This window comes from Camellia sinensis, chromosome 10, assembly GCF_055761805.1.
Source record: "Camellia sinensis isolate YWXY chromosome 10, ASM5576180v1, whole genome shotgun sequence".
NCBI lineage: Eukaryota > Viridiplantae > Streptophyta > Magnoliopsida > Ericales > Theaceae > Camellia > Camellia sinensis.
The window spans coordinates 130,157,234-130,171,656 of record NC_138970.1 but is presented as its reverse complement, the minus strand read 5'-3'; the positions used below and the strand labels follow the sequence as shown (position 1 = coordinate 130,171,656).

The following is a 14,423-nucleotide window of genomic DNA, read 5'->3' as shown; positions in this document are numbered from 1 at the left end:
GTAAATATATACGATTGAATATATAGAAAACTATTTAGAAATCTTATATAGTATCAGAGCCTATCATCATTGTCTGAACTCTAGCATTGAAATTTGCCTCTCGTCACTACTCCCTCTCTGATTCTGGTTCGTCATCGCGAGGTCTTGCTCACAATCAAGTTCACGAGGCCTTTCTCCATCTGTCTCTGTTTGACCCATATCGCGACTCATACCACAACCTCTGCTTCTTGCCTCTATCGCACCTAGTTTGCATCAACTTCGGCTTCTGTCTCTCTCGCAAGTGGTCTCTCTCACCTCGCGAAGGTTGGCTCTCTCTATGTCTCTCTCTCTCTGCGTTCGTCTTGTGTGAAGGGGTCTCTCTCTCTATTTGACTGGTTTGTGGGTCATCTGAATCTCTAATTTAGTTATTTTGGATTTATTACTCTTCAACCTCTCAGTTGTTTTTGGTTATTACCCTTGACCCTAGTTTGGCTCATTTGTTCTATTTTGGATTTATTACACTTGAACCCCTCATCTCTCTAGTTATTACAATGTCTCTGGCTCTTGATGAGTGTGTCTTCTGCCATCAGAGAGGTCATTGGAAGTATGATTGTCCCAAGAAGGGGCATCTGTTTACCTCGTCTTCTCAACAATTTCAGATCCAGGTCTGTACCCCTCTTCCGAGAACTTTTTAGCCTCCTGCTGATTTTATTGCATTTGTTGCGGCTCCTAATCCTGATTTGGCTTCCTTGAGTGCTCAAATTAGTCAACTTCAACATATATTGTCTACCTCCCAACCATTCCCGTTTGCCTCTATTGTTTCTCTCTTCATTCAAGTTTGCTTGGGTCTTCTTGAGGTATCATCTGTCTAGATTTTTGACTCTGGTGCCTCTCATCATATGACTCTCCATTTCTTCTTATTTCAAAATTGTACTCCCCCTCCTCTTCTTATTACTGTTAATGCTGCTAATGAGTTTGGTATGTCTGCTATATCTGTTGGGTCTTACCGTCTACTATATCTGCTGTCTCTATTATATCTGTCCTTTACGTTCCTCAGTTACGTGTCAGTTTATTATCTATCAGTTAGTTTGATGCCTCCGGTTTTGATGTTATCTTTTCTTCTTCTATCTATTTTGTGCAAGATCGGATGTCCAAGCAACAGATTGGAACTGGTCGTAGAGTTGGAGACCTCTATGTGGTGGAGAGCTTGCATCTGCCTATGACAGCCTCTCCGACTGCCTTTTCCTCTTTTCAGTTAGATTCTTTGTCCAGTTCTTTCTACTTGTAGCATTCTAGATTAGGGCATTTGTCTGCTGACTGTTTATGGTCTTTAGCTCAATCAAGTATATTGGGTAAAGTTTCTCTTAGTGAACTTACTGAATGTCGGGTGTGTAAACTTACCAAAATGATAGCCTTACCTTTTCGTAAAAGTATTTCTACATCTGATATACCTTTTTCTTTAGTTCATATTGATGTTTAGGGCCCTTCTCCTGTTCTCACCAAAGGAGGTTCTGCATACTATGTGTCATTTGTTGACAATTGCACCCGTTATACTTGGGTTTATCTTATGACTCATAAATCCGATTTCTATTAAATATACCGTATTTTTCAGTCTATGATTACTACTTAGTTTGGGTCTACAATTAAAGTGTTACGTTCGGACTTGGGTGAGAAATATTTTAAAAATGAGTTCTGTGAGTATTTGGCCAATTTGGATACCATTCACCAAACTTCCTGTACAGATACACTTGCCTAACATGGTCGAGCCAAGCGTAAACACCGTCTTCTCCTTGAGACAACTAGGTCTCTTCTTCTCTTTGCCTCAGTTCTGGCTTTGTTTTGAGAGGAGGCAGTTCTTACTACTGCTTTTCTTCTCAACAACATGCCTACTCCCCTTCTTTCTAGTCGGTCTCCTTATGAGGCTTTGTTCTCCCAAATTCCTAATTACTCTCTCCTTCGTGTGTTTGGGTCTGCTTGTTTTGGCCTTCTTCCCCGCAAGGATCAAACCAAACTTATTGCCTGGTTTGTCCTCGTTAGTCATACTCAGAAAGGCTATCGATGCTACGACCCTGTTTCTCGTCGTCGTTATGTCTCCCGTCATGTTTCTTTTCTCGAACGTCTGCCTTACTTTCAGCTTCCTCCTATCACTACTCCAGTTTCCAAAGAGAATTTGGTTTATATTGATCCATTTCTTTCTGAGGTCTCTCCTGATGAGTATATCTCTACTGTTCCCCCTGAACTTGTTCCCTCTTTTTCAATTGAACCCCATGAATCTGCTCCTCCTCCTCCTCCGTTGTTAGTTTATTCTCGTCACCTGGCTCTCCTTCCACCAGTTGTCTTTGCCCCTACTGCTTATCCTCTTGCTTTTGACGACTCTAATCGTGCTACACACCGATATCGTACTCGAGAGCGTCATCTTCGGGTTAGTCTAATATATGTTTTTCTGCTTCCTATCGTACTTTTTTGTTTGCTATTCATTTTTTTTTCAGAATCTTAGTCTTACAAGAAGGCTTGTCAAGATCCCAATTGGGTTCGAACTATAGAGGATGAGTTGTTTGTCTTGCAAAAGACTAACACTTGGGCGTCGGTCCCGTTGCCTACTGGCAAGAATCTGGTTGGTTGTAAATGGGCTATGAAGCATGGATACGGATACGGACACGGACACAGGACATGGCAATTTTCAAAAAATGGGGACACGGACACGGATACGGCAGGGGACACTGTGAATTTTATTTTATATATTTTTATGTGTTATGTAGATTCATATTATTCATTCTAAATCAAAATTAACAAACACTAACATAGTAACATTAATTCAATAAATATAACTACTACATTTAACAAAATTAATAGATCATCCATTCACAAAAAAATCATAATAAACGATAACAAGAACTAAGACGAGAAGGGGAAAACATTTAACATCCAACAATATTCTTTGCAAAACAGTAAATAAGAGGGGGGGGGGAAAAAAAAAAAGTGAGCCCTGTCGTGTCCCTGCTGTGTTCCCATTGTGTCCCCTACAAAAAAATCATTAAATTAAAGGATATGTGTCCCCGGCGTGTCCGCGTGTTGGACACCACCATGGCATCGATTTTGGAGTGTCCATGCTTCATAGCAAATGGGTCTATAAAGTCAAGACTCATTATGATGGTTCTCTTGTGCGATACAAAGCTCGCCTAGTTGCCAAGGGTTTCTCGTAGGAGTATGATATTGATTATGAGGAGACCTTTGCCCATGTTGCGAAAATGACTATTGTTCATACCTTGATTTTTGTTACCGCTATCCGACATTGGCCTCTCTATAAGATGGACATTAAGAATGTTTTTCTTAATGGTCATCTCATTGAGGAGGTCTACATGCGTCCACGCCCTGGGCTTCCCCACTCTTCTGGATAGGCTTGTTGTCTTTGGTGTACTCTGTATGGTTTGAAGTAATCTTCTCGTGCTTGGTATGATCGCTTTTAGACTGCTGTTACTGAGCTTGGATTTCATCCTTTTACTTCTGATTCTGCTTTTTTCCTGAAACATACGTCGGCTAGTTTTGTTGCTCTCTTACTATATATGGATGATATGATCATCACTGGCTTTAACTCTTCTGCCATCTCTTTGGTCAAACAGCATCTCTTCCGCACCTTTGAGATGAAGGATATGGCCATTGCAGTATTTTCTTGGTATTGAGGTTGCTTATTCTCCTAAGGGCTATTTTTTATCTCAGGCAAAGTATGCTAATAAGGTCATTCACTGTGTTGGTCTTACTAATACTAAGGTTTCTAATGCACTTACTGAGCTTAATGTGAAGCTCAACTCTACTGATGGTGTCCCTCTGGCCCCGTTTGTTTTTAGAGGTAGAATGGAGGGGATTGATAGTGAGTGGATTGATAGTGAGGGGATTAAGTAAAATTGTGTTTGTTTTGATGATAGCTGTTAGTGTAGGGATTGTTAAATTATTTTTATATAAAATAAATATAAAATAATAAAACAAATAAAAAAAATACAAAAACATTAAACATTAATGTTTTAAAAAAAATGCCCAACATCTAAAATTTTTTTAAAAAATAAAAATAAAATAAAAAAAATTCAGAAAAAAATAAAATAAATAAAATAATGATTTTTACTTAACAAAAAATACAAAAAATTAAACATTTATGTTCAAAAAAAAAATGCTCGACATGTAAAAAATAAAATAAAAAATAAATAAAAATAAAAAATTTCTAGTCCGCTGGACTATTTTTCTAATACCAAGTCCTGGAGGCCCATTCGAATCCCATCTGCAAGGCCTATCCTAAGCCCTTCGGCTTAGCAGTCCCTTCCTCAACTCTGTAAACAAACAGCACATTAAATGGGGCCCACAGCTATCTTAATCCCAATCCCCCTCTCATACCCCAAAACAAACGGGGCCTCTAGATGATCCCATTTTATATCGCGAGCTTGTGGGTTGTTTAGTTTATCCGACGATTACTCGTCCTGATCTTGCCTATGTTGTTCATATGGCTAGCCAGTTTGTTTCTGCTCCTCGCTCCACACATTGGATTGCATTGGTTCGGATTCTTCTCTATCTCCAAGGTACTATATTTCAGGGTTTACTATTGTCCTCTACTTCCTCTCTGGATTTGGTGGTTTATGCTGATTCTGATTGGGCTGGTAATGTTACTAATCGCAAGTCTACGTCTGGTTTCTATATGTTTCTTGGCGATCCCTTGATCTTTTGGAAAGGCAAGAAACAAACTGTTGTTGCTCGCTTTACTACCGAAGCTGAGTACCGTGCTATGGCTTATGCTACTGCTAGGATTATTTGGCTTCGTTGTTTCTTACCTGATTTAGGTGTCCCTCAATCTTCTCCGACCTCTCTCTATTGTGACAACAACAGTGCTATTTAGATTGTCCATAATACTGTCTTCCATGAACGAACGAAACACATTGAGATTGATTGTCATTTTGTCCGACAGCATCTGCGATCTAGCCCTATCTCACTTTCTTTTGTCTCTTCGGCTTTGCAACTTGTGGACTTCTTCACCAAGACTCACACTACCGCTCACTCTCAGTGTTTTCTGCTAAAACACATTGAGTTTGAGCGGGGGTGTGAGAATATGTTGTGTATCTTCTCAATTTGGCATGATTGTGTATATTAGGAATTAGGAATTAGGAAAGATTGTGGTGTAAATATTTGAATCAGCTGTACTTCCTTTTTCAGTCATAGGTTTAGGGTTATATAAATTGATGAGCTCTTTGTAAATATATACGATTGAATATACAGAAAATTATTCAGAAATCTTACAAAGTCATAAAATTGCCAACCTATCGCTAATCTTAACCCTAAGAAATTAATTATTTTTCCTATAACATCCCTTTTACATACTTCGTGGAGAGAGAAATTGAGAAAGCCCGTGTTATGAGAGGTTTTGATTTGATATTGCTAGGATTAACTTTTCCCATATGTTATGTTGAAATATTCCATTTTAATTGAAACTGTGGCTTTTCTAAGGCACACAAACATGGGATAACACTGGACATGCGTTATACCTGCCTTCTTTTAGTAATATAATTGCAGGCTAAAATGAGTCTGTTGGGTGTTTGAGATGGGCATGTTTCAAGATATTGTAATTTCTATGATCTCTTAGTTTGACCTGAGTTACTCATTGTGCAGCTGACCTGTTAATCTTGTCCCCTGCCTTGATTGGTGTTTTAAGTGGAATAAAAGTACGCTTGGAATGTCTGCTTGCTTGGTATATAAGATGCACTGAGTAAGGCTGTTTGCAACTGATGGCTTATGAACAATGATATTGTCATGTTCCACCATTCCCAACAATAGCCTTCTTATATAGCTTTCATTTACGTGCTTATTATTGTTGTTATATTTTGGGATAATTGTTATTGCTACAGCCATTTTCGATGATTCCAGAGTGTCATTAGCTTGTTCTTCATTTATAGGGCTGTGTATGAGGCTATGGAAGCAGCCAAATGGCAGTGGAAATAGGTATTTAAAAAAAATTATTGGAATAAAAAAAATTGAATATGCTGTGACATTCAAAGGTCCTTTATATTTTGGAAATAGTGTTTTAGGTTATTGTCCAGAAGTTCAGTCATTGAGCTCTAGGTGGTTAATAGGGCTCTGCAAAACACTGCCAAACCCGTCCCGAACGGCCCTGAACCATGCGGGTTGAGAGGGTTGGCAGATGTGCAAACATTTTTAGGAGTGGTCCCAGTTTGTAGGTGGTTCAGAAATGTTTAACCTGCCAATAACCCAAACCGACACACTATTATTTTAAGTATTTTATAATAGGTTTGTGCATCCCACCACACTCAATCAATCTCCACAAATAACCTTCTCTAAAAAGTAAGAACACCACTCCATTCATTTCAATCAATCATTCTAGTCAAGAAACAAAGCGCCGGAGTGATGCAGTCCCTCTCCTCTCAGCTATCAGTCTTCTTTGAGTTCTCTCTTCTCTATCCCCATCCTCTTTCACTCTCACTCTCACTCTCACTCTCACTCATTCATCACCGGCTGGTGCTTCCAAAGTCCTCCATGGTTTCAACACTTCAAAGGATCTAACTTCTAAGACTCCAAGGAGGCAACGATTGATAAACACAACAGAAGACTGGTCACCATAGCCCTCAGTTAATATTCAGTTTTCTCTCTGAGATCATCTCTCTCTCTCTCTCTCTCAGATCCTCATCAACCTTCTTTCCCATGTCTACTCCCCTCCACCATCACCGGAGTCACCTCTCTTCCCCTACTGGCACCCACTGCACTTCCCCTCCACTATCAGCCCCAAGTCTCCTCCCATCTTCTGCTGCTTCCCCATTTTTTTGTAATTTATAATAATGCTTTAAAAACGATTTGCTTTTCTTGTCTGTGTTTACTGGTTCCCCATGTTTTCATTTTTTCTGTATATAGATAAACCATTTTTGTTTCCTTTACATTTACTTTTTGTATGCTGTTTGATTGTTTTTTCTGTTTTTGGTAATGCTTTCTATGTCTTTTATGTTTTATTGTCAGCAGTTTAATCTTAACGTATGTGCAAAAAAAATTTAATATCTGTTTATGCAGATTCTTTTTTTAAGGCTGTGTTTGAATCATAGATCTGCATAGGGATTTGGAAAGGGAGGAAAATGTGAATAAAATATAAGTTAAATTTGTTTTCTCCAATTCCCTCACTTTTTCCTTCTTTCTTAAATTTCTACCAAAATTTATGATCCAAGCACAATCTAAATCTCTGTTTGAGTTGAGTTTGGTTGAATTAGGTTGTAAGTTTAAGAGCATGTTTTGTATGATGAAATGGGCTGGAACGGAATGCCCATTCCAGCTTTACATTCCCTTTCTCATGTTAGGTACACCATATGTAAGGGGGAATAGCCATTCCATTGGAATGGTCATTCTAACAAAAAGGGTGAATATCTATTCCTTCCTCAAAGCTAAGGAATAGGCATTTCATTGCATCATGGAATCATCCTTTAACAAGTGTTTATTAGTATGTTGGATACTACCAACATCTATTACTGCCTTCGTCACTGCCACCCCTCTTCTATCACCCTACCATCGATGCCACTGCCACTACCCTACCACCATCCTACCGCCACCACAACCACTACGTTACCACCGCCATAACTACCATCCTACCACCACCACCTATTACCACTGCCCACTGCCACTGACCTACCATCAGCACAATGCTACCACCACCAATCTACTATTGCCACCACCACCTATTACCACCACCTATCACCACCCACGCCACAATCGCTACGACAACCACTATTATACCACTGTCGTTGCTGCTGCAGCCACCCCCACAATCGCTGCGACAACTACTACCATACCACTACCGTCACCGCTGCAACCACCCCCGCCTACCGCCGCCGCCGCTGCCGCCACTACCCTACTATTGCCATCACCACCTATCACCACCATCATTACTAATGTTGTTGCTGCAACCACAACCACCACCTTACGACCATCATCTATTACCACTGCCAACCACCAACACAGTACTGCTACATATTACCCCCGCTTATCACCGCCACCACAACCACAACCCCAACCCCAACCCTACTACCACCACCACCACATCATACCAAACTACGTGCCCAACCCGCCAAGTTGAAACCGGCCCGATGGTTTTTGTGAACCATGGTTTGGTTGTAGTTGGAAAATAATTCTATCAGCCATTGGCGGTTTGATTGATATTTTTTCCCTAAACCTCTGCACCTACCCGTGCACACCCCTGGTTGTGGACATTTGGCTGAGCCTGTTTATAGCCCTATTTCGAGATGATTTGACTGATTGGTGCTTAATAAATTTAATAAAAAAAATTAAAACTATGCAATGATTCTAATAATTTGAATGTTAAAAATTGCTAAGGTGTTTGCATGAATTAGGTAAAAATGCAGTAATGTTTAAACTATATCATCTGACTGTTTCTGATTATGAAAACATAACTTTGTGGCACACAATACCGCCATGCACCCCAGGATGGAATATGAATTGCCAGTAATGGGTCACTGATGTCCTCTGTTTGTTGAATTAACTTAAAGGTTTGATATTTCTGAGCTTTTTTTTTTCCTTCTTCTTTGGTGTCCACAGAGAGAGCCTTTTTGAAGAGATGTTGCAGGAGGAAGATGATGTTGTCATGAAGAGAAAACAGACAAGAGAAGTGTACCATGTCCTGCAACAAGCTGTTCAGGTGAGTCAACAAAAAAAAAAAAAAAAAAAACAAATTAAAAAATAAAAATATGAAAAAAAGAAGAAAAGAAACAAAAGATAGGTCTAGTCGATTCAGAAGTACGCATCCATTAACATCAGTATAGTTAAAAAATACTGTATTATTGATTGATATATTGTTGATTGATATTACAAGATTGATTGATATTGTGTTATGTATTACAACTCCTATATATAGAAGAGAAGGTGGTAGTAGGTGTAGTGTAGTGGAGGTGGTAGGTGTAGTGGAGGTGGTAGGTGAAGTGGGTGCTAGTGGAGATGGTAGGTGGAGGAGTAAATTGGTAAATTCTAACAGCCCCCCGCAAACTCAAGGAGGATAGAAACTAACCAACTTGAGTTTGAAGAGAGGAACAAAACAAGAAAATACATAAAAAATAAAATAAAGATAGGAGACACTGTATGGTCGTGTCAGACCGTTGGTGAAGACACTGAAAGGTGGTGCCATAACGTGGTAGAGGACACTGTATGGTGGTGTCATAACGTTGTAGAAGACACTGTATGGGGGTGTCATAACGTTGTAGAGGACACTGTATGGTGGTGTCATAACGTTGTAGAAGACACTGTATGGGGGTGTCATAACGTTGTAGAGGACACTGTATGGTGGTGTCAGACCGATGTAGAAGACAGTTTATGGGGTCATGTCGGACCGTTGTAGAAGACAATGTTGTGACAGACAGTTTACAGAGTCTTGTCGGACCCTTGTAGAAACTAACCGGAATCTATGTCGGGACAGTTTACAGAGTCTTGTCGGACCCATAAAAGAGCTAACCGGAATCAATGTCGGGACAGTTTACAGAGTCTTGTCGGACCCATAAAGGAGCTAACCGGAATCAATGTCGGGACAGTTTACAGAGTCTTGTCGGACCCCTGAAAAAGTTGCACCCTCAAAAGGTGTGCCCAAAGTTGTCAAAAAAGGCGTGCCATCAAAAGGCGTGCCCAATTCATCAAAAGGTGTGCCATCAAAAGGCGTGTCCATTTTATCAAAAGATGTGCCATGAAAAGGCGTGCCAGGGTGTCGGGCGGCAAGAGGCGCGCGATGCGCGTGGCTGCCTCGGCTATTTAACCATGACAGAGCCTGAGGCCGAGGCAGAAGCAAAAAAACTGCGAAATCCTCTGTAAAACTCTTCGTTGTGCTGAGAGAGAGAGGCTGTAACACTGTTGTGCTGAGAGAGAAACTCTGTAATACGCTGTAACACTCTGTTGCCCAGAAAAATGGCCTCGTCCTCGTCTTCCCGTGGACTGCTCACCCTCTTTCCCGACCTCAACGAGTCAACGAGAGAGAGAACTGGTGCGGTGGCACTGGAACCTCAACCAAACACCGCTGGGTATACTCCGTTAAACTTTCCGATGCGGTCTGTGGAGCAAAGAATGGCAGTGCTGTCGGATGTGGAGGCCAATCAGTATACTTTGAAGGTATGTGTGGAAAGCATGACGGCGGTCACAAATTTGTCGAACCGGCTGCAGAGTAGGACAAATGAGGTGCAGCAATTAAACTCCCAGCTGGCTCTGCTCCAACGCATGTATAAGGATGCGCGAGCAGAGATAAGTGTACTAAAGGCGGAAAACAAGGAGCTGAAGCGGAAGGCCACCGTGATGTTCCGATTTGGAGGTCCGCCAGATGCTGCAGTGGAGGAGTATGGGGGAGTGAACGTGCTCGGTGGACAAGGAAACACGGAGGCAACACCGTCAAGGGCCGCCCAGGACGGAGGCAAGAAGAAAAGACCGGCGGCAGAGAAGGTCGGTGGGTAGCTGTCTGCAGAAAAGAAAACAAAGCTGTTGTTGTTGTGATGTTTTGTGTATTTTTGTTGTTGTTGTTGTTAATTTTTTTTTTTTTTTTTTTTTTTTTTTTTTTTTTTTTTTTTTTTTTGTGTGTGTGTAAAATGTGGATCGGGGTTGATCCCGATATGAATAAAATGAGTGTATTGTGCAAATCCGAATGGCGTGAAGGGACAAGACGGAGCAGAAAAATTAAACTGGAATGAATGTTTTTGTTGTTTTTTTTTTTTTTTTTTTTTTAAAATAAAATAATAATAATAATAATAATAATAATAATAATAATAATAAATAAAATGAAGTGGGGGAAATCAGTGGAATCAATTAAGGCTAGTATAATATATGGGAGTGGGGAAAAGAATGATGGGAATGTTGAGTATAGAATAAAATAAAAATGGGTATTTGAAAAAGATTAAAAAAAAAAAAAGTTTTAGAAAAAATAAATAAATAAAAATAATAGAGGTGAAAGAGACAAGCCCACGTGGGTGGCTGTTTTTTTTTTTTTTTTTTTTTTTTTTTTTTTACGTGTTCCTCCTCTTGACAAAACAAAAACAATAAAATAAAAGAAAATAATATATATATATATATATATGGGGCAGTGTAAAAGATGGGTTTGAAAAATAGTGGGTATGTGAAGGATGTGGTTTTAGTGGGAGTGATGATTATGCTGGGTGTGTGTATCAGTGGCGTGCGTAAAAGATGGGTTTGATTATTAGAGAGAGAGAAAGAGAATGAGTTGTGGGATGAGGACAGTGGCAGTCCAGTGAGGAAAAACAAAATTAAAAAAAGAAAGGTGTTGATGACTCTTTCATCTTGAAGTATTCCACAAGTGCCTTGAGTTGCATCTTCTCCTGATATCACACGCTCCTTCTCAGTTCCTGCAGCCACGACCCCACCTTCACCTGCACCTGAGTTGATTTCTCTACCATTTCCATTTCTGGTTTTCTTCATCTTAAACTTGTAGGTTGGCAGAGAATTTATTGATTCTGGCGTGGCCCCTCTATTTTCAGTTAGATCCTCTCTGAAGCCCATGACAGAAATTATACAAGGGAAGCAGCAGCAGATTGTGGCGCACAGAATAAATGGCATCGCATATCCAATACAGCTAATGGTGAGAAAGACTATACACAACCAGTACAAGTTGGGAGCCTCAGAGATCAGAGCGGAAATGAAATCAAACCAATCTCTTCCTCTGCATCCATCAAGGGGAAGGAAAGGTGCCCAACGGTAGGATTTCAGTATTGACCTCACAGTGGTCGACTTGAAAGGTTCTTCTTCAAGAATGACTTTGTAAAAGTCCTCCCCCAACTTATCAGCCGCCGTGGCAGCATCAACATTCGTTTGAGTTACAACAGCCGCCTCCATTACGATGCAGGGCCGACAGAGAGAGAGAGGCCGCCGATTGGAAGCAACAAGTGAAACGATGAAGAGAAGAAGAAACAGAGCGGATTTGGGCAGTGATGGGAAGGTATGTGTAGAAAATAAGCGGAATAGGTGGAGGTCCGGCGGACGACTAAGGTGAGGTTGCCGCCCGCCGGTGACGCGAAAAATAGTAGGTTCTAAACCTGCTCTGATACCAAGTTAAAAAATACTGTATTATTGATTGATATATTGTTGATTGATATTACAAGATTGATTGATATTGTGTTATGTATTACAACTCCTATATATAGAAGAGAAGGTGGTAGTAGGTGTAGTGTAGTGGAGGTGGTAGGTGTAGTGGAGGTGGTAGGTGAAGTGGGTGCTAGTGGAGATGGTAGGTGGAGGAGTAAATTGGTAAATTCTAACAAGTATGATATGTGAGCCATGAAGAGCTTAAGCTAGTGTCCCATCATCTACCTTTGCTTAATGTTGTACACATTAGCTTTTATGTATATCTATGGAACTCATTCTATTTCATTAAATATGTTATCTCAAGTGGACCTATTGGTTTTTTTTACGGGACTGAAATAATTGTTTGTTTTTTCTATGATAGACACTTGATGAGGTTGAAGCTGATGTGTCTTCACGGGGTTCAAGCTTGGGTGCTGCTGCTGCTGCTGCTACCTCTGGGTTGCCAAGGATCTCAGGCCTTTCATCCAATCCCTAGTCAATATGAAATGGTGAGAACAGGCCATCTTACACGTCCACAAATTCTGCTGCTCAGATTACTCCAATTTGGCGATCAGTCATTGCCTGAAAACTCAAATGGTGGCCTTCACAGATATTACGTGGGGGGGGGGGGGGGGGGGGGTTTGTTGGGGTTGGATATCCTATTATGGGTTGGATATCATATTATGGGTGGATTTTTTTTTTTATTTTTTTATTTTCTATGCGCTTTATGGTGTATAGTATGGTGCTTTGAATCCCATATCAATATCACCTAATGGGATGTATTTTACCACTAATATTCTTTTTTTGAATATGAATCCGGTTAATTTGCTGATTTTTTTTCCAGATGAGTGAATGTCTAAGTTGGCGAGGAGGAGGTTTGGTCTGGTGTTTTTCCTTACATATATGGGTATATAATTTATTAATTTTCTTTTGTCAATACATGTGCATATACTGAAAGGATACTCTCCCAGTTTTGATTAATGTTTCTTGAACTGCATTTGTGTGTTTGTTACCAAAAAAGAAAGGATATATACTAAAGTTCAATAAAAGCCCTTAAGAGCAATATACTTAAATGCATATGTTGAGGGCTTTTCTCACGAGTCATGTTCAAGTCATGCATATGTTGTTCGAGTTTCCTTTTATTCTCTTTGGCTTAGAAGGGCTTTGTCTTTGCATTCAAGCATAGACAAACAAGAGTCCTGCACACTAAACATGTTTGTGCTCCTGGTTGGGGTGCCATTTTTGGCCATATTAACCTTCATGAACTGGAGTATTTTTATCGACATCTCTAGTGGTAGGAACCTCCACCCAATCACTTGTAGAACCTCTATTCACCAGTTATTTTTTCCTCGATTCTTGTCTTGCCGTGCTAGTAAGGTTTGAAGAGGAAGGACAAACATTTTGAAAGTGCCCGTAGATCTTGCCATATACAAACCTTTTTGGCCTCCAAGGAGTTTCCACTCTAATTTCTCAAGGGTTTCCATAGCCTAAATCAAGTTTGAAGGATTTGGGAATATCACACGTTATTGGTGGAGCTTGAAAGAAGATTAAACCTAATTAGATTAGGAAAAGAAAAGAAGGAAATTGGTGTTTGGTTAGATCTGGACTATAAACTATTTCCTTGTTGGTTGAGATTTTTCCTTCTTAGTTTAGGTTTTGATTTCCTTATTAATTTAGGATTGGGTTTAAGGCTAGCTTTATAAATAAACCTAGGTAGCTCTATGTTTTTAATTCATTCATTAGTTTTGTGATCTTAGAGATTGATACACAATAATGAGAGTGAGAGATCACTGTAGAGAGTTTGTGAGATTGAGTGTGAGAGACTCTTGTGACTCTTTTCATATTGAACTTGTTAAAATTCACTGTGACTTAGTGGACGTAGCCCGTAATTTGGGTGAACCACGTAAATTTCTTGTGTTGCTTTGTGAATATGTTTTTCTAGTTTCTTTTACTTCTCCATTCTAGATTCGTTGTGTGCATGATTGTTTACTCAATTTCTAGAGTTTGGTATTAATCATATATACCATAACAAGTAGTATAAGACATTGGTTCTTAGAGCAAGGACAATGGCAGACGAAGGCAAAGTGAAGATCGAAAAATTCAGCAGTTCAAACTTCGGATTGTGGAAGATGCAGATAAAGGATTGTCTCTCTATCAGGAGGACCTTTATCTTCCTCTTATAGGAGTGTCGAAAGAGCCAAAAACAATGAAGACCAGTGAATAGAAGTTACTTGACCGAAAAGTCATGGGTACGGTGAGATTATCCCTTGCTGCATCAATTGCGTTTAATATTCACAACGAAAAGACAATCGAAGATTTGATGGCTACTCTGTCATGGATGTATGAGAAGCCCT

The 14,423-nt window shown here is 39.9% G+C and overlaps 1 protein-coding gene across 4 annotated transcripts in view; it reads left to right on the top strand.

Moving 5' to 3' along the window:
- LOC114295557 (dynamin-related protein 3A) overlaps nucleotides 1-13,006 on the top strand; it is a 98,436-nt gene extending 85,430 nt beyond the window's left edge. For all 4 annotated transcript variants that reach the window (XM_082892338.1, XM_028239821.2, XM_028239820.2 and 1 more), the window contains 2 exons: nucleotides 8,566-8,665; nucleotides 12,452-13,006. In XM_082892338.1, the coding sequence (XP_082748464.1) occupies nucleotides 8,566-8,665; nucleotides 12,452-12,565 (214 nt within the window). In that variant the 3' untranslated portion in view covers nucleotides 12,566-13,006. The remainder of the gene's footprint in view (nucleotides 1-8,565; nucleotides 8,666-12,451) is intronic.
- The last annotated feature ends 1,417 nt before the right edge of the window (nucleotides 13,007-14,423 follow it).